Consider the following 23,861-nt stretch of genomic DNA (forward strand, 5'->3'; position numbering starts at 1 on the left):
ATACAATTTCCTATCTCGGCCAAATCTCTCAGGAATGCTGAGGGAGTCGCCCTGATGAGATCTGTGCTGTCATGGGCCGTGGCCGTGATGCGTGGGCTCTGTAGCGCCCCCTATTGTGATGCCCCGCCTCCTACTTGTACATAGAAGGACGAAAATTGGTACGCACATTCATCATGACCAGACGCACAAAAAACCTATTTGGATGCATACTCTCACTGCAACAGGAAGTCAGCCATTTTGATGTGTGGCGGCGTTTTTGACAATTTCATGCCTACTTTGAAAACTATCTTGTCCTAGAGCTTAAACACCACAGTCTTCACATTCACTCAGTGTCATCTTCATGCCTTGAAGAACAAAAGTTATGGAAATCATTCAGCTGTGTCAAACCTGGTGGGCGTGATGGCGGACGCCATTTTTCCCCTTTGCGGTCAAGCATCAAATCCTTATAACTTCCACATGCAATGCCCCATCTCCATAAAATTCCTCATAAATGTAGACAGTCATGCCCTGAATACATCTAGACATTCATTCAAAGTCGGCCATTTTGAATTTGGCGGCCTTTATGAAATATTGCCCGACATCATCCTTTCACGTCTTTCTCCTACAGATTGGACACCACAGACTTCACAGTCAGTCAGTATACTCCTTGGACCATGCCAAAGACACGTTAGGAAAATCGTTATCCTACATCATACCTGCTGCTAGTTGCGGTGCCCGCCATTAAAATCCTTCGTCATGAAGCATCGAGTCCTAATAACTTCTTCATACTATTTCCTATCTCGGCCAAATCTCTCAGGAATCTAGAGGGAGTCGCCATGAATAGATCTGTGCATCAATACTGTGTCATATCCATAGCGCCACCCACTGGACAAATGAAGTAAGTTTTATCTCAGTAAATTTGGGCTTCCTACATGCACGTACATGAATAAAATTTGACATGTGTGTTAAGACAAGACGGACAAAAAACTAATTTAGACCCATACTCTAAATCCAACAGGAAGTGCTAAATTTGGATTAGAAGCACTTCAAAATATGGTGTGATACAAGTCGTCCACTAGATGGCATTGTTGTCTTTCTTCTTTTATAATCAAAGTTTTTATTAATTTTAGTTTTTCACAGGAAACACAACATACACATCATATAACACTTTGTGCTATACACGCACTTAACATCCATTCGGGCAATACAAACAGAAAACCAGTAATACACTTACATCACCTTAAGAAAATAACAATGGGTAACATAATACAACCTCAATACAGTAAAATAAAATACAAAAAAAAAAAAAAAAAAAAAAAAAGGTGTGGGTGGAATTTTGCATGATAATACTTTACTTATGGGGCACTAGTCAGTTGAAATTGGATAAAATGTAAGAAGTGGGACCAGACTTGGTAAAATTTACCCCTACCATCATTCAATTTCCTTGGCTGAGGTAACTATCTTTCCATTACTAGTTTTAATATCAGAAATTCCGCTAGCAGTCTCCTGCTTTTTCAGTTGTCTAGCCAAAAGTTTGCCAGCCTTCTCTCCACTTTCATAAAAGCTGGCCTTAAGTCTAAACATAGCATATTCAGCCTTCTTGCTGTATATACAATTTAGGCTAAACTTTAATTCACACACCTGTTTCAGCAAGTCTTCACTAAAATTTTCGGAAAGATCTCTCTCCTTTTGTTTTATCTCATTCTCCAGCCTACTAATTTTCTCTCTATCTTGTTTCTTCCTTTTTGATGCTTCTGCAATAATTTTGCCTCTAATATATGCCTTTGAAGCCTCCCATACTGTGCCTATTTTTGGAGTAGAACCAATGTTAATCTGAAAGAAATCTGTGAGATCTTCTGAGATCGACTGTTTGAAACCAGCATTTTGTAGAAGAGACGTATTGAGTCTCCACCTACTACTCTTGATTTTTTCCATGCAAACAGAGACACACAGTTATACAGTTGCGTGGTCAGTTAATGCTATGACACCTATTGTAGTATCCACTATTGATTCAATCAGGTCTTTAGAAATAATGAAATAATCAATTCTACTGTGTGACTTATGATTATGTGAGTAAAAGGTATATTCCCTTTTACTAGGATTCATCAGTCTCCAGATGTCGACCAACCCAATGTCTTCCTGTAGGTGACCAAATGCTACTCGCCCCCTAGATTGTGTATGAGAGTACTTTGACCTATCCAACACAGGGTCTGGGGTCTGATTAAAGTCCCTTCCGAGAATTGTATATCCATCTTCAAGTGTCCCTGGAAGCCTATTGATTTTGTGAAAATACTCAGGATCATCCTCATTAGGGGCATAGATATTACATAGGTTAATTTTTCTTCCATTAATTACTGATTCAATACAGACAACTCTCCCCTCATCGTCCTTGTGCTCCTTTAGAGAAACAAACTGCAATTTCTTATGCACAAGTATTGCGACGCCTCTTTTCTCACAATTAAATGAGCTATGGAAGATGTGGCCCACCCAGCTTTTTTCGAGTTTCATTGCCTCCGAATTCTTCATATGAGTCTCTTGTAGGAACACCACGTCTGCCTGTCTTGATTTTAGATAGAGAAGGCACTTTTTCTATTTTTTTTCTTTCTTAGTGGGATTATTTGTCCCATTTATATTCCAGGAAATAACTCTTATATGCCTGTTACTGTTACCCTGTGTATTCACAGACATTATGGTCCCTTGATGTATGTTGCCACCTCCCACACGAAAGGACAAGGTAAAGATAAAGGAAAAATAATAATGATAACATTAAACTATACTCAAAAATAACAGAGCATGCCCCCACACGGTCAAAAACCTGCACCTTTAAACCTGAACAACCCCTTGAACCTAGGGGAAACAAAATAACCAACACCCTATCTTCGCCCACATTACCCCACAAAACCTGTCCACACAGCTTCATGGGGGAACCCCCTCCCTTGATCCGGTCCATGAGGCGCTTCTCAAATGGTTACCATTCCATCCTCCTATTCCCCATATTTTTATTTTATGCCCAATATTAACATAAGTGGTCCACATATGTAAAGCAAACCCAGATATTAACTTCTCAAAAGCCTAAATCTTATCATTAGTTGGCTGTATTTTTGTTATTCAGGTGATTAGTTAAAATGATACTTGCAGCCTGTATTTTGTAAGTATTCTGAAGGTGGCTTGAGTTAGAAAACACAGAGACAAAACGAGATTTGTTGTCAAGCCCAGTAGTGATCAGAGAGCACTGATGCAGTAAATATTAATCATAGTATGCTGCTGAGACACCTGTCATCTCCAACATCTGCATCTGTATTAAGACGAGCAGCCTACCCACAGTCATTCAGCATCTCCCGTCTCCTTGTCAAGGAACTGCAGCGCTTTCTTATGGTCCTCAAAAGTCATTTTCTTTCCCTTCCAGCTGAAGAAAAGTTTTGCTGGGTATGCCAGTGTGAATCGGATGTCCATCTTGGAAGTTTCTTCCGTACGTCAGTGAATTTCCTCCTCTTCTCAGCAACGGCTTCTGTTGCGTCTGGAAAGAATGAGATCCTGGAGCCTTCGCATTGTTGTCTTTCAAGTCACATGTATCCTATCTGAATAACCTCTGAATAATTCCATTCCATTCCAGGAAGTCGGCCTCATATTTATCAGATTTTATTGAAACTTTAGCACTTCATGGAATAAAAACTAGCAAACAAAGCAGAAATTAGATCAAAAGCTAGACATTGATAGACAGCCATGAATACATTTTTGAAAGAAGGCATTTCTGTGGATTGCAGGAAGTTGTTCTGACTTCACCTGAAAGCGCTTAATACTGGCAGAGGCAACACACCGCGTTACAAACACACGTTGGGAGAAGACGCTGATATTCACCCCCTGCGTGCACTGTCCCAAACACAGGCAGTTGCCACCTCCGTAAACAATGACCAAGCAATGGGGCTTCAGCCGCAGCGCATTTGGACGGCAGCATGCCTCGACGCGCGCCGACTGGGAGGGCCCGTTCAGCACTGCTCGCAGTTTTAATTAATATATTATCTGTACTACAATTACAGCTTTACAGGCTTGTATGTGGGGTGGCCTGGCCGGACGCCTGATGCTCGGATTTTTGCCAACTCCTACATTTTCAGAAGGGTCGAAAAAGAACAAGGAGGATATCTCTTTCCACGTGAGGTAAGTTTGCTTGTCAGAGGCTTTTGTACATTGCTGTAGCTCAGGTTTAAGTTGTCTAGGAGCCGAGATGGCATATTTAACATAAATGGAAGTCCAACTCTGCCTGTGCACATTGTAAAAAGCTCTTATGTCACTTAAGTTATTGTATTGTTTACCCTATAACTATTCATTTTCCTTCCAGGCATCCAGAACTGTTGATGGTGTCGAGATCCCAGTACATATCATTGGAGACCCTGCATATCCCCTCAGAAACTGGCTGATGAAGGATTTCACCAACCACCAAGAACTCACGCCGCAAGAGCGAAATTTCAACTTCCGCTTGAGTTCAGCAAGGATGGTGGTGGAAAATTCCTTTGGTCGTCTCAAAGGTCGTTGGAGGTGCCTAGGTAAATAACTTGATATTGCCACCGCTTCAGTCCCAGATGTTGTACTTGCCTGTTGTGTTCTCCACAACATATGTGAGATCCACAAAGAGGAATTCCTGCCAGAGTGGACCATAGCCGAAGGCCAGAGATTCCCGGGTCCTGGACAGGTTGCACATCAAGGCACATGGAGAAACCAAGCTATCCGGGAAGCCATCATGTCAATTCTCTGACCTGTGCCCATTGTTGACATTTTGTGGTTGCTGTATGTTTTCTTTGAATAAAAATACAATCAAAGGAATCACATTGAAGTGTTGTATGATAATTTAGAAACGCTTTTAGTTAGCGGTTATCACAATCAGCACTACTCTCAGAGGGCTTAATCATGTGTGTACCTAAGGGTGAGAGGATTTGGTAGGGAGACAGCAGGTGGAGAATATTTAAGCCAAAAGTAAGCAGGTGCCATTTCAGGAATATTATTCTCTTAGAATAAGAGAAGAAGTCTGCATTCCAGCTCAGGAATTTGTCACCTCATCAAGGGCTAGTTCACCTGTTCATGCACTGTACTCTTTAGCATAGCATACTTTGCTGTCACTTTCAATATTAAAAGAGGTACATGTTCACCTCAGAGAAGCTCATTTTAGCTCTATGCTCAAAACAATAGGCAACTTTCATAGACTACACAGCCTTGAATGCCAAGCTGTTATGTTCCACTTATCATAAGAGAAGAAGTCTGCATTCCAGCTCAGGAATTTGTCACCTCCTCAAGGGCTATTTCACCTGTTCATGCACTGTACTCTTAAGCATAGCATACTTTGCTGTCACTTTCCATATTAAAAGAGGTACCTGTTTTCCTCAGAGTAGCTCATTTTAGCTCTATGCTCAAGACAATAGGCAACTTTCATAGACGATACAGCCTTGAATGCCAAGCTATTATGTTCCACTTAACATAAAAGAAGAAGTCTGCATTCCAACTGCTTCTTCTTATCAAACAAAACAAAAGGAGCACCTGATAAATGTGCCTGTACATTTGTCTTTTCTTTTAATGCACTGATGGCAAATGTGATCTATGTGAATGAATTGAATACACAAATGTTAAAAATAGGTCTCTTTTTATTTATGAAACCTCACTGGCATGCAAAAAATACAAGATTAGATATTTTACAAGTGCAAAAAACAACAGTGCAAGGTGCCTGGTTCAGTGCCAAGAACTATTTACAGAACCAACGTTTTCATTAAAAAAAAAAAGTTATATGCAAGGCATGCGGGACAGCTTAGTCCAGCTGCTGCAGGTAGAAGGACGAAGAATGTGGGTCCTCGTTGAAGCTGGGGAGTGGTGGCGATGGAGAATATGAGTACCTTGACACAGGTGGACGGTGATGGTGGGGGGTGCTGTGTTGCGCAGCATGTGGGGCTGCAGGTGCTATCCGGGACATCGTCTCCCGCAAAAGAGCAAACTCGCTCTGCATTCCCCGGTGCATGTCCATGAACAAACTGGAGAGTGAGCTAAACTGTTTAGCCCGTGCACATCTCTCTTCCTCCCGCTCGGATCTCCGTTGCTCATCTTCCATCTCCAGCCGCGCCTGCTCCCTCTCAGCATCCTTACGGTCCATGGTCGCCAGGAGCTCTTTAATGTCTTCTGCCATGGCCTGGGCTTTGGTGGTGGTCTTCTTTTTTTTGGCCGAGGGTGGCACTTGCTCTAAAGAATAATAAAATATATTCGAAATTAGCAAGCACGTCAGTCGCAGGCATCCCTTACATCTTACGTAAAGTCAAGCGAACACAACAGGCAGAACACACCGATAGGCTTAAAACTTTTACCTGTTTGGCTTTCAGAAAGGCTTTCGCCGCTCTGGCTGCCAGCATCTTCCATTTCCTCATCTGCACCGGTCTCGACGTTCTCAGGGGTGTCTGATGTGGGAGAATCGGCGAGCGTGTTGTCCAAACTGCCCTGGACATGTTGAGGGTTAGCAGTGTGGCTTGATCCCCAGATGGCCTGGCTAACCTCCAAGTGTTCCCAGTCCAACCTCCCTCTGCCGCTCTGGTTGTTGTGGTCACAGACATCACTGAACTTTTTCCGGAGGTTTTTCAACTTGCTGATTACCTGCTTCTTCTCCCGGGGAAAGCCACGTTAGCTAAGCTCCTCGGCAACCTTTTCATACAGTACCCCATCTTTCACTGTCCCTGTGAGCTGGTTTTTTACGATTCTCTCAGCTGTGATGGATAGCATCTACCGGATCTCAGCTGCTGTCCAGTTGCTCATTATGATGTCTGCGGATGAAATGATGGACTGACTGCTGTGTTCAGCTGTTTCCTGGTTTTAAAAGTCCCCGGCTGTGGGTTGCACAACAGTGCACGTCATCGACACCTCCGCCCACCTCACGCAAAGGCCGGCACATTTCCGCCTCGTTTTTAGATAGCGCTCGAGGCGGAAATAAGTGTACCCTCGAGGCGGAAAATCGGCGGACCACAAAAGACCCCCAATTTGCCGCCCTCTGTCTAAAACCACGGACCGAGCCGCCAAAAGGACGGGCAAATTGACGCCTTGCTGCTCTGTCTAAAAACGGCTAGAGAAATGTACCAATCATAAGAATCTGCAGAGGCAGAACAACACAGATTCTGCTGATTTTCATTCTAGATTGAAGATTTCATTTGGGTCTGCCAATCACCATAAGAATACGAGAACATTTTCAAAGCACTGAGTATCCGAATTTATTCAATCTATTAAGTGGTTAAAGTATAATATCCCATTAGTCCTGTTTCCCTCAAAATTGTATCAAGTGTTTATATGTTTCTGACTTTTGAAACTGACTTTAGCTCCTTTTATCAATGATGCCAGTACCCTTCTTTCTTCCTCATAGCCCCTGCATTCAAACAGGACATGCTTTCCAGATTCTGATTGTTTGCAATGTACACATCTACCAGTTGGGTGTTTTCCAATTTCATTCAGTAACTGATTTAGCCCAGTGTGTCTTATCCTGAGACAGGTGATGACTCCCTCCTCTTTCTGGTCCAAATCCTCACGCTTCTGAATGTTTAAATGGTTTTTATCTGTATTGTTTGTGTCCCAGTGTTCTTGCCATCATTTCCCCATTTGGCTTTTAATGATTGATTTGTCCTCAGTTTGTGAACTGAAAGGAATTCTAATGTCCAACATTTGTTATTTTAGTGACTGTTTGACCAATATGTCCACAGCCTCATTTCCTTCTACTCTGATGTGGGCAGGAACCCAAACAAAGTCAACCATCAAATCTTTACTGTGGAATGCATGAATTAATTGGTAGCTTTTAATAAGCACATCTTGTCTGTATGATTTCCCTGTTTTTAAATGCTAGAAGGAGCTGCCCAACTATCAAAAGCAACATTGCTTTTATTGTTCTCTTCAGTCCACTGTGAAGCAATCAGAATAGCTACTAGCTCTGCTGCATATACTGATAAGTGATCTGACGTTCCTTTCTTGATAGCCCTCTCGTACTTAAGAATGTAGTATGAGAGGACTGCTGCTCCTGTTTCACTAAACACCGTTTTCTTATGCCAATAGTGCTGCTCAGTGTGTGTCGTTACTAAAATTCCATTGGGTGTCTGTTTGGGCGTATCCTTCAGTATGTTCAACAGTTGGCATCATAAATAACCAGGCGGAAATGCTGCAAGTTGAACTGTTGGACTGAAATGTATATTATGAAGACCTACACTTTCTGCAGCGCTGTTCCGTACCCATCTGAAGCTTTTAGTACGAGCATCCCTGTGCTCCCAGCAGTCCAGCAGGACAGCCTTGATCAGATGTAGAGCTGTCCCAAACGATAATTTTTCAAATGATTAATCTAGCGATTATTTTTTCGATTAGTCGACTAATCTAACGATTAATTTAACATTACATGACCAAACAAAAGTAACGTAGTAACTGTAACTGTCCTTGGTAACTTGTATGAGTAAAAAATACCGCAGTTGTAGGCAGAGCAGCGTCTGTCCTCCCGCCTATCCTACCAACTCTTCGTCACATTTCTGCCCCAAAAACAGCGTCTTTCACCGGCAATAACCCTTAACTCACTCAAGTGGTTGTGTTGATAGAAATCACCGCGATGGTCAACCCTCCCGACCGAGACTTCAGTGAACTTTCCCCCAGAAAACAGCCTCCGTCCTCGCAATTGACAGTCACGCAGCAACCTGTTTACTGATCGCGATTATGTAATAATGTAATTTAGCGGGAACAACGTAACCCGTTCACCTTCCAGGATGTTTAGGGGGCCGGGTTCTCAATCACTACAGATTATACATGGTCCGCGGGTTTAGAGTGACAGGGGGGACACCTGGGAAACACCCCGACGTCATCATCATGACGTGTACCGTCACGTCTCTTTAGGAGCGGCAGCGCAGGTTCTGTGTGAATTACATGGCGGGTCGTCTTTATTCTAGCGCTCCTTCGCACTGTGTGAATGACGAACAGCGGAGAATTGACGAACCGCCGCTGCAGCGTTAATGCAGCGTCTCTGTGTGAGAGGGGCCATTCTCAGCCTCCGCAGGTATTACCACTTCCTGTTTGGGACAACGCGTCGATGTCCCAGCCCTAATCAGATGTGAGCCTTTATGCCCCTGCAGGTTAGCCCAGTATGCCAGCATGAGCTTTTCCTTCCTTATATGTAAGATTAGGGGTTGCTCCACTGCATGTGACCTTTGTTTGCTCTCAGTGATTGCGGTACCAGCCGGCCAGCTAATGTAGTGGAGCGAAGTGCTCACGCTGGGGCATGTGGTCTGAGTAGCATTGTCTTTAATCAGATGCAGGCTGCAACAGGAAGGCAGTGGACGTCCCAGATGAGGGGGGGTCACATGGGAGAATTTCTGTAGATTATAAACAAGGCGTCCTGCAGCATTCTGGATACACCATAACATACTACAGCATTCTCGATACACTGTCCAGGCTTCCCTGGGCTGAGCTGAGCTGCATGTCGAAGTGTCCTTGAGCAAGATACTGAACCCCAAATTGCTCCTGATGTGCAGTTGGCACCTTGCATGGCAGCCTCTGTCATCAGTATATGAATGTGTGTGTGTGTGTGTGTGTGTGTGTGAATGGGTTAATGTGGCAAGTATTGTAAAGTGCTTTGAGTGGTTATTAGACTGAAAAAAGCGCTATATAAATGTCCATTTACCATTTACAGAGGCTGGGACTCCGGCCAAGAGCGAGTTTCAGTAGTCCAGGCAGGAGGTGACCAGAACTTGGACCACGAGTTGCGTTGCATCTTTGTGAAGAAAGACTGGAACCTGCTGATGTTGTAGAGGGCAAATCTGCAGGATTGGGCCACAGCAGTGATTTTAGGGGTGCTAGATAGTCTGTGGTTGAGGATTACACCCTGGTTACTCGCAGTTGATTAAGGCGATACGTTGACATTCTCAACATCGACTGACCGGTCCTTTGTTGGGCTGTTGTCCAAGTGGAGATGTCTGTCAGACATTCCGAGATGCGCGTTGCAACGTGGGTGTCAGGGGATGGGGGATAGAGAGGAACAGTTCGGTGTCATCTGCATAACAGTGGTAAGAAAATCCATGTAATGTGATTGCATAGCCTACTGATCTAGTGTATAGTGAATAAAGAAGTGGTCCTAGTACTGAACCTTGAGGGACGCCAGTTTCCAAAAAGCAGGGTTTGGACAAGGAGCCATTCCATATGACCTGAAAGGTGCAATTTGTCAGATATGATGTGAACCAGGTTAGAACAGAGTCCGCGATGCCAAGGTCAGCCAGAGTGGAGAGGAGGATTTGGTAGCTGACTATGTCAAACGCAGCAGATAGGGCAAGGAGAATGAGGATGGATGAGTGGGACGAGGCTCTGGCTGCACAGAGGGACTCAGTCACAGTGAGGAGCTATGAACTATCACCAATGATTTTTTCTACATTTCCATATTGCCTATTGCTACTTTCTTATTACTTGTTAATAACAGGATTGATATGTTCCTTTTGATTCCACTCATCCTTCTGATCATTATCCATATGTCAAAAAAATTGTGTCTCTCTCTCTACAGTATTGCAGTATTGTCTCAAAAATGAAATTTCACTTATTTCATAACATTCCTAGCATGTGATCTTTTTTAGTCAGACAGAGTTTCTAATGAATGGTGCTTTTTTTAAATGTCTCAAAGCCTGGTTCCTTCTTTTAATAGTATCCCTACAATTCCCATGGTGCACTTTTTTCCTTTTTATTGTTATTATTGTTTTTTTCAGATGACTATTATGGCTGCAAACAACCCTTTGTTGAGCTCATGCCCATCTACTATATCTTCTCTTCTTACCCATTGACACTTTCTTATACTTAATTTCTGAAAGATATTCCACTTAGCTTTATCTAATTTCCATCTTGGTATCCTTATTTCCAGCTCTTGCTGCACTTCCACTTCCACCATAGTTTTAGTCGAATAATGATCACTGTCCACTGGTGACTTATTAAACACCTCCCATGTTGTGATGCCTACAGTAACATCTCATACCAGAATAAAATCGATATCACTTCATGTGTTTTGAGTATTATGATACCTGTTGCCTTATCCATCATTCACACACACTAAACGCCTATCCTCTATGAATTCTTCTAGAATGAAGTCATTCATTGTTCTAGCACAGGGAGTGGCGGCCCTCGTCCTCACTCAATGCGGCCAGCGAATCAATTTCCAAATATCAATAATTCACAGTGTCGTCGGAAGGAACGTTATGTAAACCATTTGTATCTTGATGAGAGAGACGGGGCTACTTCTCCGCCCGGATCACACCCCATACCTCTAGCCTCAAAAATACAACAAACAAACATCTATCCTTTTTAATTCACAGAGAGGCGTTAGTGGAGCCTGTTTCATATGTCCGCGCGTGCTCTCCATTGCCTCTCCATGGATCACACCGGAGCGCACTACAAGGATGCGCTCCGACTCGGACTGCCCTTCCACCTGGACGCCGCATACCTCGATCACGTGCACGACCAAAGTTTACCCCAAACGAGGCTCTCCTGTTTCCCCTCTGACTGACTCCTCGGCGTGTGTGATTACTCCTTCGAGCCTGCGTTCATCGGCAAAAGGAGCGGCACCGAGTGCGCTGCGTAAATGAAGGCCACACGTGGCTCAGAAAGCATCTGCTGCAGGAGCTAGAAGACGAACGACCCAGAAAGGTGGAGACACTGCGGGCGGCTATTTACTATATCAAACACCTGCGGAGCCTGCTGGACTTGAACACGTCCGGGATGGAGGTGTCACTCGGACACACTCAGAGACACATAACTGCGCTGCTGCAGCAGAGGACAGAGTGCAGCAGCATGAAGAATACTTGCTCAAGTTGGCACAGCCATACAAATGTGCCACAAAGTCAACCCATTGGGTGACTTGGAGATCAGACGCTAAATGCAGATTAGCTGTTTGTTAACACAGTGCTAACTTGAGCCAGTGTACAGGCGAAGTAGAACACACAGAGGGAGAGATTGAGAGCAAGAGTGAGTGATCTGCAGCGCAGCCAGCAAGAGTTTGTGAGAGCGCAGAGGTTATTATTGCACCTTAAAATGCATAAAAGCAAACATGCAAATACATTGATTGTGCACAGATTGAAATTGTGTTTTACCCAGGGAAAAGTCATCTTCAAAATATGATTTATGTGCAAGCAAAATATATTTTTACATGCTCAAAATCTCCCATTGCTCCTTCCCGGCATGAATATGAAACATGTCATGGAATGGGAGGGCAGAGAGTAGAAATGCACATCAAACATTAATATTGGCTTTTGTTATTACTGTTGCACTTTGTGCCTGTGTTATTTTTATTGAATGATAACCTGAAATAATTGTATATCACTCAGGAATGTGAATGTTTTTTCTCTATGTTAAATTGGCTAATTGAATGATGGGGATACAGTATCCTACTGGTGGAAGTGCGCGATTACAGGATAACATTTTTGTGGCCCTCTCTATCATTAAAGTTGCCCATCCCTGTTCTAGCACATCCCCATAAATTGCTATGCCCATTGAAGTCCACCACAAAACACCTCTACCATGCTTCTAGGTGCTGTATCATAGGCAACTGGAAGTGTTTCAGTTTCATGAAGACATTTCACTTTTCATCCAAGAGGCTTATTCAGTTCTAACTAACTGAAGGGGAGCTGCAGGTTTTTAAACGCTGTGTGGGAGTGTCCTTAAAGAGTCGTTATGGACATGTGTTAGCTCTGAGTTTCAGAGTCATTAGGGCCACTTGTGGGTCATTGACCCTACCGACCTTTGTGTAGGTTGCTAGGTTTAGGTATGAATGGTTTTTAAGAAATGTCATAAGCGACCCCCTTTGTTTAAAGACGGTCATTCCCATTTGATATAGATGGATTATTTTACTCCTCTTTCAAACCATCTGTCTTCTCTGGCCAAGATGTTCACATTGCTGTCCACTAACATCTATCATCACAACAGAGTCTTGAGCTGAGGAGTTGGCCCTCCTGTGTTGTGCCATTTGTTTAAGGAGAGGTTGTTTTGTCTTCCCAATGTACAAATCTGTACAGTCCTGGCTGTACTGAACAGCATAAACTACATAACTCTGTTTATGCCTGGATGTTTCGTAATCCGGATGGAGAAGTTTCTGCCTCAGTGTGGTGGTAGTTTTGAAGTGAACTGGGATATGATGTTTATTGTAGATCCTCCTGAGTTTCTCAAATGTTCCCATGATATAGGGAATAACAATGTTGTCACATTTTCCCTTCTCCTCCTTTCTGTCTGCTCTGAATCTTTTAAAGGTTTTCACGAAGGTCCAGTTTGGGTAACCACAGGTTTTAAATCCTCCCTTGATGTGCTTCTGTTCCTTCTCCTTAACCTCTGTCTTTCTGGGCATGGTCTCAACCCGGTGGTTTAGGGTTCTGATGACCCCCAGCTTGTGCCCCAGTAGATTATGAGAATCAAACAGCAAGTATTGATCTGTGTGTGTAGATTTTCTGTACAACTCAATATTGAGGAGCCTGTCTTCTTCAATGTGTACTGCACAGTCCAAGAAGGGCAGACTGTCTACTTTGACTTCTTCCTGTGTGAACTTGACGATACTGTCCACAGCATTTATATGTTCTGTGAAGGCTTCCACTTCCCTTGCTCTGTTTTTGACCCTGGTGTCATCCACATACCTGAACCAGTGGCTTGGAGCAGTTCTTGTAAAGGTAACCAAGGCTCTGTTCTCAACTTCCTCCATATAGAGGTTGGCCACCATTGGGAGCACCAGTGACCACCTGGCACAGCCTCGCTTCTGTCTGTAGAAAACTTCACTGTACTTGAAGTAGGTGGTCGATATAAACAGGGTGTCCGCGGAGTTGTAAAAGGTAGTAAATGAAATTAGCAAAAATTAAGGCCATTAAAAAGTATTTAAAAGTAATAAAGGTCATCTGACGAGGTATTACATTTTCGAAACACTGTCCAACTATGAGATTTTTTTCCATTTGTGGTAAGTGCAGGCCTATCTCCTAAAAATTGCGTGAATTTATTTATATAAATTATATGTGTGAGTAGTACCCGACAGGTATCGATGATGTGACGTCAGACAGTGTACAACTCGGTAAAACTATTTGCCCCTCCAGGGCTCCAGACTGCGACCAAGTGGTGGCATTTTGCATTTTGTTTTTTGTCTTTTTTTTATTTATTTTTTTAACACCGGTAGTGGAAGGGAATCAAAGCGAAACAAAGAATCTGGAATGACAGGTGGCAGGTCAATGTGTGTTAGATGGGCAGTGAATGGCACTGCAAGTGGCTAATGTGTGGAGGGGTAGTGTCCAAAAGTTGTTTCGAGCACAGAAGGTGAAGGTTTCACTTTCAGCACACAAAGTCGAAACAAACTCTGTGATTCCATCAGATACGTGTCCGCTGTGTGGCAGAGCTGAGCTGGTTTTTCACTTTAGATAATGTCTTAAATTCCACCAGGTCCACTGCACTGCGTATCTGCTCCAGAGGGCTCCAGCAGTCTGGAGCAGATACTCAGGACTTCTATTTTGGCGGATGCCAGAGCACGACGCAACAATTAGCTGAATTTAGAACCGAGCAGACAGGAAGTCATGCACTGAAACAACAATATAACAACTGGTTACTTTTCAAAATAAAACACTCCGTGTTGACACCAGCACACAAATCTCAAAAAAGAGACAATTGTGTTTGTCTCTTTGGTAATCCTTCAGTCAAAAACACTTTGTGTTGTTGTTTTTATAACACATACCTGTTACCGCGGCACTGCAAAACCAGATTGGAGCAGTAACACACCAAACACGTATCTGGTGGAATCTCTGGGTTATTTTCTTCCCGAAAAGCCTAGAAGTGTGCCAGAGTCAAATCCTAACTCAGAGGATGAGTCCAAGTCTGAGTGTGGTGAAAAAGGGCAGAAAATAATGTTTTCGTGAAGAATGGGTGCACACATTTTACTGGTTAAGGTGACAAATTACATGGACCGCAGATTTTGCAGCCGCTTCCCGCAACATGTGGGGAACACGAAATCTGCAGGTCATGCTGGCACTACACAGTTAAAACATAACACATTGGTCAAACACAGTGCTAGTCTAAGGGATAAAATATGCTAGAAGTTTACAAAAGTTCACTACTATTGACGAAGTCATGGGGAGATGTAATTTTTCTGACCTTTGGTTAGAGGACTCGAGAGGCCAGTTGTTGGTAACAGCTGAGAGGCTTATTGCCATGTCTGTAAAAAGACAGTGAATATCACCTGGATATCACCTCCACCGCTCACCCAAAAGCCACTGCCAACGGTAGGCCTACAAGCACCATGAGTAGACCTATGACAGACGTCAGACAGCAAACTCTATGCCCCTCTTCAACAATGCGAGCTAAGGGTCTGTAGTCCTTTAATTAAACATTTCTGTTTTAAACCTTTTCTGATTTCCATTGTCATTTTGTCTTCATTGTGATAGAATGAGAGTGAAAGAAAGAGTGTAGTACTGGAGAAGTGGTGTGTGCTCTTCCTAAACATAACAATTAAATAATTTTTTGTGTTGGGTTAGGATTAAACAACAGATAATTGTGTATAGGTCAGTGTTTTTATTAAGGCAAAAAGGTAACAAAGTATCCAGTAATAATATGTACTTAATTTGAATTGTAAGCATTACTACACGTATTCATTAAGAAAGTTAAGTTAGTATTTCTGTATAAACCCTGATAAAGTAAGGCACAAATGTGGTCATGGTTGAATTTGGGTCTGCAGGACAAACTGTTGTCCTGTAGCAGGCATTTCTTTACCATCTTAAGAACTTCTTGAGTGGAAATGCATGTAAAAAGTGATGTGACATCATTAGAAACAATTTTTTCTTCCGAATCCAGTGTTATTTCTCTCTACTTGTTGGCAAAACAAATCCTGTGAGATTTTGAAGTGGTTTTGAGTGTTACCAACCAAAGGAGCTAGATAGATAGAATAAGATACAGGCTAAACGCTTGGAAATATTACAGGTAACTGAGTTGATATTGATGATGATGGGTCTGAATGGTGTCCTTCCATGTGTATATTGGAGAGTCCATAGGTACATGGTATGGCTTCCCCAGGGTTACAGTCAACGACCTTGTTCTTTTCTAGTTTTTACAGATGCGTTTGTTCACCCACAACGTCTAACATGTCATTGCTCAGTCTATTATATGGATTATAATAGCTGACTGTTTTTAACTCATCTGTCCCTGTCCAGATTTTGATAACTATTGGCTCATTTTCTTTACCTAATCCCACACAAATATTGCTAAACCCCTACCTCGTCTAGTTCCCTATCATTCTTAATTGCTATAAAACCACTGAAACACAAAATCTGTCTTATTTTCCTGATGCTTTGGTAAGATGATCTAGGTTCCACTCACTGAATGAAGCACCTTCCTGCATCAGTTTGACGATTACTTTGTATTTTTCATCTCCATCTCTCAGCACAGCAGCGATTGGTTCACTCATGGGTTTTATCCAATTAGGACCTGAAGTTTCAATATCAAGATGTTTTCTTTTTCGTCTGCCGTATTCCTTCCTCACAGTTTTCCAACCTTAATCACTACCTATTTCCATTCCTCCAAACTTATTTCCTGATCTGTCGCTTCCCTCTGCCATCTCCTGTCAAGTCACATTCCAGTTGTGCTACTGCCACTTGAGTAAAGAATTTTCGGGTGTTTCTTAAGAAGGTTGTCCTCATTATGTGTGTTTAAGAAGGGCAGAGTGAGGAAGGGATGTAAATGAATATGAATCTGTTTTTTAGATATATACTGAATGGATGTGATTGGCATCCCAGTTTATGCAGAAATATTTTTGACATCCTTGCTTCACCAAAGCATCTCTCACTCCCAGTCAATTTATGGCCCCACCCCCCCTTGTACTTGTACACGCACACACACACACACACACACACACACACACACACACGCTCTGGTCCAGGGCCCCCAAATTATGCCACCTCCCCCTCGTATCAAAGCTGTGTCAACAACTTCAGTGAGGTGAAACTAGCTATGTCTTCTGATCATTGAAACATAAAAACATAATGAAGACTTAGGCCCCCTCCCGACGACAACGCTCTTTTGCCAAAACGCACATGTAGGCTATTGCATCGTTTTGGCCGACCATCCATACGGATCCTGAAAACGCAGCGCCTGAAAACGCACTTTTTTGAAAACGGGTCTCAGGGTGGGGAAATCCGAAAACGCAGCCCTCCCGTTTTCATGTGGACGGCAATTCCGCATACTTTCCAAAACGATGACGCCATCGCCCCACCCCGCGACGTCTCATAACAATAACAACACCAATGGCGGACTACATGCTCGTGTTCGTGCCACAGAAGATATTGAGCCTTTCCTACAACTTACTCTCCTTGTAGTTGAGTGTGAGTCACAGCAGCATTTTCGACCTCATTAACGGTCCACACAAACGATTCTGGTTTCCTTGCACGAGCCATTTTCATCTTCTTCTTGTTGTGTTTGGTTTCTCCATCTACTGTTTGTTTACAGTGCGCAAGCTTAATGCGCATGCTCCGTGTCTTCTTCTCCGTTTTTGATGAATGTCAAGCGCCACCTATAGGCCTGGAATATGAACTACAGCGTTTTCGGACGGTTTTAGTGGATCCGTGTGGACGCATATATTCTAGAAACGATGTGGAGGAAGATGGAGAAAAAAAAGATCGTTTTCGCCCGTCTGGACGGCCCCTTAGAGGAACAGCTGTCAAGTAAACTTGCTCATTAACAGTAACCTTAAGTTAATGTGCTAGCTTGTAGTCAATCTCTCTCCAGTCTGCTTATCTGTCTGTTAACCTAGACGGACAGTTTCTAGCCTTTATCTCCAAGTTTACCAGACACTTCCAACGCTGTTCTGTGACTCTGTGCCTAAAAAATGTGAGACATAAATACAGCTCACATTATTAATTACTTTTCAGCTTGTTAATGAACGGCAGCTTGGAAGGATAACTGCATTACATTTGTACACACGTTTACATATGCACACACAAAATGACCAGCAGCAACCTCGACCATTCAGACCTGAAAAATGATAGTTAAGATAGCACTCAACCACACAGACAGACAATATACAGCGAAAGCTGGGGCTGGCAATTCTGTTCAAAAGTGTTTTTTATTATACTTGTCTAAAATTTCTTAGCATCCAGGCAGCAATCAAAATATCTAATGCATTGGAGAAAAAAGGACAAAAATCCATTGTCTGTGGCAGCGACAGGGCTGTAATAACTTTATCCAATCAATTTTTCTGACAAAAGGTATTGTATGGACAGCCTACCTCGCCTAACCTGCCCACCCTGCACTAACTTCGCCCATCACTTATTGCGCGTACCGGAGTCTACATACCACACTGCTGGAACTGTGGTGGAGCGGGCTCATTGTTTACAAACAAGCATGGCAGAGAAAGTACAGAGACACTTTTCTTTAGCAGCTGTACCTACAGTAGCTTGTACCGCCAAACAGAGCAAGAGAAGAAAGACCAACCTGGAGAAGGCTTCAAACAAAAAAAGAAGTTGGATATCTCAAGAGGTGAAACAAGGGTCAACAGTGGAGTGACTGTTCAACGATGGAGACAACTGATGGAGTCGAAGGCCTGAGAACACCATGGTAGCTGTGTCTCTAATGAGCTGGTATGTTCTGGTTGGGGAAATGTATTATTACTCTTCACTATGTAGTCCACTTAGCTAACATTAGCTCCTTATGTCGCAGTTGTATGTCTTAGCTCAACACCAACATCATTAGCATTGTCAGCTTGTAGCTAACATTAGCTAGCTAGCTATGATAGACTAGTTTGGATTGTATTTGTAAGCAGATGTTGTTGGATGGTATTTATGTGACGTTCATTCATGTAGCCGTTGGAAGTTTTACAAATGTGCTGATGTAGCCTATTTCTGTGTCCTATAGTTATGAGACTGACATCAGTTCTCAGCAGAACCATGCCCTGATGTTTCCACTATTTCTGCAGAGTCTCCCTCTGACAGGTGTGCGTAACTTGATGCTGATAGCAATATGGATCAGATCACTGTTATTCGTGTAGTATGTATCTCAGATGGATACATTTGATATATGCAGGTGCACTTCTTTTATGTCAAGCTGTTTGCTCTGTGTACATGAATGTTTTACTTTGCAGGCATACAATACAAAAAGTAATGGCATTATTTCAACAGCTGCACCAAAATGCTTATAGCACTGGTCCTAACAGTAGCATGTTAGCCTACCACTTGAGACTATTACATATTAGTAAGACATTTTTTAAGAAAATACACATTTCAATTCATGATCTGTCAGCTGACCACAGTAAAATGTGGAGAAAGACTGACCATAATTGAACACAATGCGCCTACCAGCACAACCCCTTCATATAATTGCTTGCCACCCATTTGAGAGAATCAGTAACTTTCAGACACATTCAGATGTAACCTTACGTCATGTAAACACAGTTCATAGTTCTCTGTCCATATCCAGTTTTCTGTAATAATTAAAACTGTTGCGGAGATGATGACTTTTCAGTCATAGGGGTTGAAGAGCTGCACATGTAAAGTTTCACTAACCTGAAACTCCTTTCTCTTATGTCAGGTACTCCAAAGTGTACAACAAAAGTACAGCAAGGACAGCTTGTACACACCACTGTAAAAAAATCCCCCCCCCAATATACAGAATTGGTATGTATGAAATGACTGTAAATGCTGCAATTATGATGCAACAGAGAGGCTATTTTCTTTTCGTTGATGTCAGGAATATTTGTCACAAAAATGTCATAAAATGCACCAAAAGTTGTGGCATTGTAATAAATTGAAAGTAATCTCAAGGTTTTTGAAAAGCTGCATTTGCTGTCGGATCAGCAATTGTGCTATTCTCTCTACAGGACAATCAACAGTAGAGGATTGAGACAGCACCTAAATCAGCAGCCCGACCTGTTGGCCAACACTGACCTGTGTTTATAATCAGTCAAGGAACCTCTGGAGGTCCTTCCTGTATATATTGTTCATGCTAAGTGTACTGTATATTGTCTGAATGATAAAATACATGATAAATATTTTTGTAGTGTTAGTGTTTTTGTTTTTTTTTTTGTTTTTGTTTTTTTCAAAAAAAGTAATAAACAAGACTCTTAACTAATTCAGTTGTTATAGTTATTAGTGCATCGTGTAAAGTATAAAATTGTAATGGTTGGGTGTTTATGTTGGAAGTGTATTAAGTGTATTTATCATTTTCAAGACTTTATTCAAACAAGTTAGAGATAATGCAAAAGGAGTAAATACAGAAGGAGAAATAAATAGGTGCCGGGCAGTGTTCAGCACTTGATTTCATAAAGCCAGAAAAGCAATAGATGAGCAACGTGATATTTTAAGGCACAGAGCTCGACTGTCCTCAGCATACTGTGAACATATACACTTTCAATGACGAATACTTTAGACATTCCTGGACAAAACTGTACAGATTTCCCAGTTCATATTATATTTGTTTTTATTTTATCTTTAATGCTTTTGACTTGAAGTACCAGCGCTTTATCTTTTTTAAAACAGCTGCTGTGTTTATTGTCATTCACCAAAACACAAATTCAGACTCTGCCTCTACCTCCTCAGATACAGCTGGTTGCACTTCTGTCGGCCTCTCTGAGGTGATGATGAGTTTCACATAATATTCACGTTTTTCTGTGAATCACTGAGGGTAACAAAAAAAACACTAATCTTGATGTTTTAGCATTGCCCTATCTAATGTAACCATAGCCAGCTGCTGCTATCTAACCAACAATAAGTAACAAAATCAAAATACACTTTCTAAGCAATTTCTGAATGCTAGCTTGATAGTTATCAGTACTAACAATGGCTATATTGGTTGTTTATGTTCAATATGATAATATATGGTGTCTACTTACAGGTGAATGAGACATGATGTAGGTACTTGTAGTTAGATGTTGTGATAAAAATGATGCACAGATACACTCTTCTTCCCACCACTTGGACTCCATCAGCAGTATTTTAATCTCACGATTTTTTATCTCATAATTGTGTCTTTTTCTCGATTTTATCTTATCCTTTTCTTTAACTGGTGGAAATGGGCTTCCTTATATATCACTGTGAACCATGCGTAAAGCCTGGCACAGGACACATTTGAAATGGGTGAACATAGACAGCAAGACTGCAGCAGGTAGACTGATGATGATTCAGAGTTGCTGCTTTGCACTGTAACCCTTCTTTTGTTTTGTTTTTCCCACCGTGAATCATTTTGCCACTGAATTGTCAGAACAGACTGCTTGTGCAAATTGTGCACAACATGCAGGATGGATTTAGATGAATATGGGTTCATAGTTTGTTGGCTGAATTGCTTCTCTTCCTGTGCTGTTGCTCTTAGTTACTTGTTTTGGGTGTATAGATCGGTGAAATGCCCTCACATGACGCTTTAGTGATGATTGGATTGTCTTAACATGTATATGATTTTAAACCAGATTATGCAACTGTGAACATTTGATTTTGTCACTTGGTGAAAAATAGGCAGTCGAGCAGCGCTTTGGCAGCACTACAACTATGGACTGGAGTACTCATGTACCACATCATAATGTTGTATCTTTCCTGTGTTACAGTTTGAACTGTAAGACCTGCATCATCGTAGGGAATGGAGGAATCCTGGCCAACAAGTCTCTTGGACAGAAGATTGATGAGATTGATGTAGTGGTCAGGTATGTTTTGACACACAAGTATTATACTGATGACAAGAGCTGACCAGTATGCTTTAAAGCTTTGATGATTCTACTGTAGCCATGGTAACTGACATGAAAATCAGTGTTTGAAAGCTTCTGGGTTTGTTTGTTTGTTTTTTTTTGTTTTATTTTGTTGCATCTCAGAAACCCCCACATTGAAGTTTGGAGACAGGGTTAGAATAGACACTGGTTGAGTGTCTCTCCTGACCTCGTCTCTCATTGACTCATAATTAAAATATTAGCCAAGTTTATAAGTCAATAAAGACCACAAGTTGTGTTGTCAGCCCATTCAACAAAATTCTCGAAAACCATTTTCTATAAACTCTGGGGACTGCATGCATATGAAAATCCCAGGAGATACACTATATTACCAAAAGTATTCACTCACCCATCCAAATAATTGAAATCAGGTGTTTGAATCACTTCCATGGCCACAGGTGTATAAGAGCAGCACCTAGGCATGCAGACTGTTTCTACAAACATTTGTGAAAGAATGTGTCGCGCTCAGGAGCTCAGTGAATTCCAGTGTGGTACTGTGATAGGATGCCACCTGTGCAACAAGTCCAGTGGTAAAATGTCCTCGCTCCTAAAAATTCCACAGTCAACTGTCAGTGGTATCATAACAAAGTGGAAGCAATTGGGAACGACAGCAACTCAGCCACAAAGTGGTATGCCTTGTAAAATGACAGAACGGGTCAGCGGATGCTGAGGCGCATAGTGCGCAGAGGTCACAACTTTCTACAGAGTCAATCACTACAGACTCACTCTAACTGCATCAACTGCACCTTATGTTTCTCTCTAAATGTCGATCTTAACTCTTTACTTAGCTCTGCTCTATCAAATGTTTTTATTGTTGACTATGCTGCTGCTTTTATTAATGCTTGTTGTTTATTGATTGTTTTCGTACTTGATGTAAGGCGGCCTTGAGTGCCATGAAAGGTGCCATCAGATAAAATGTATTATTATTATTATTAGACCTCCAAACTTCATGTGGCCTTCAGATTAGCTTAAGAACAGTGCATAGAGAGCTTCATGGAATGGGTTTCCATGGCCGAGCAGCTGCATCCAAGCCATACATCAGCAAGTGCATCGCAAAGCATCGGATGTAGTGGTGTAAAGCAGCTCCACTGGACTCTAGAGCAGTGGAGACGCGTTCTCTGGAGTAACGAATTGCGCTTCTCCATCTGGCATGGATCTGATGGACGAGTCTGGGTTTGGCGGTTGCCAGGAGAACGATACTTGTCTGATTGCATTGTGCCAAGTCTAAGGTTTGGTGGAGGGGGGATTATAGTGTGGGGTTGTTTTTCAGAAGTTGGGCTTGGCCCCTTAGTTTCAGTGAAAGGAATTCTGAATCCTTCAGCATACCAATAGATGTCAGACAAGTCCATGCTCCCAACTTTGTGGGAACAGTTTGGGGATGGTCCCTTCCTGTTCCAACATGACTGTACACCAGTGCCAGAGTGGGAATTTCGTCATTTTAGGGGAAAGGCCATTTGGCCTTTTTTTAGGGGCACTAAGGCCACATGACAGGGCACAAAGGCCATTAAGTAAAATTAGATGATTTAGATGATTTACCAGATTGATACCATAACATCCTAATTTATAATAAGACATGGATTATGTATTAAAACAACAGTTTTAATACATAATCCATAAACAGAACAGTTTTTTTTAAAATACTCTGAATATTAGTGAAGGTATTGAATATTTCTCCCAATAGAAATTCAAAAATTCCAAAATTATGCCAAAGCACATTTCTTCCAAACAAAAAATCGTAGAATAACTAGCAGGAGACCATTGATGTGTGTAGTGATTTCGGTGACACTACCCTGAATAATAGTGAAGTTATTGAATATTTTCTCTTATTATTATCTCTTTTCGGTGTTGCACTTTGTAGACGGTCCCTGCGCCCTCGTCTCACAGACAGCTGACCATACAGACCAGTCTTAATGTCCAGCCTGGAGGAGCTCGTTTTGATGAAAATACGGTTGTAGCTTGTTGTCTACCTCACTACGGTAGTTAAGAGTAATCTTTTGTGTTTTAACAATGTTTCGCTTATGAGTTATTGATCCGGGAATTTCAAATCTGTTTCAAACTTTACCGAACTACATCCTACCACATAAGTCAGTTATGTATCATATCAAAACTGGCTGAGCTTGCATGCTGTTCTGCAAGTGTCGTTCTTCCGTTTTGAGATGCTGCTGCTGTTTGAGAG

General features: G+C 42.1%; 1 protein-coding gene across 1 annotated transcript in view; it reads left to right on the plus strand.

Moving 5' to 3' along the window:
* Positions 1–23,861, plus strand: part of st3gal3a (ST3 beta-galactoside alpha-2,3-sialyltransferase 3a) — a 120,847-nt gene that overhangs the window by 28,376 nt on the left and 68,610 nt on the right. Inside the window, exon 4 of the mRNA XM_030433739.1 lies at positions 21,530–21,625. Coding sequence (XP_030289599.1) covers positions 21,530–21,625 — 96 coding nt within the window. The remainder of the gene's footprint in view (positions 1–21,529; positions 21,626–23,861) is intronic.

The sequence above is a fragment of the Sparus aurata genome, chromosome 11, assembly GCF_900880675.1.
Source record: "Sparus aurata chromosome 11, fSpaAur1.1, whole genome shotgun sequence".
NCBI classification, from domain to species: domain Eukaryota; kingdom Metazoa; phylum Chordata; class Actinopteri; order Spariformes; family Sparidae; genus Sparus; species Sparus aurata.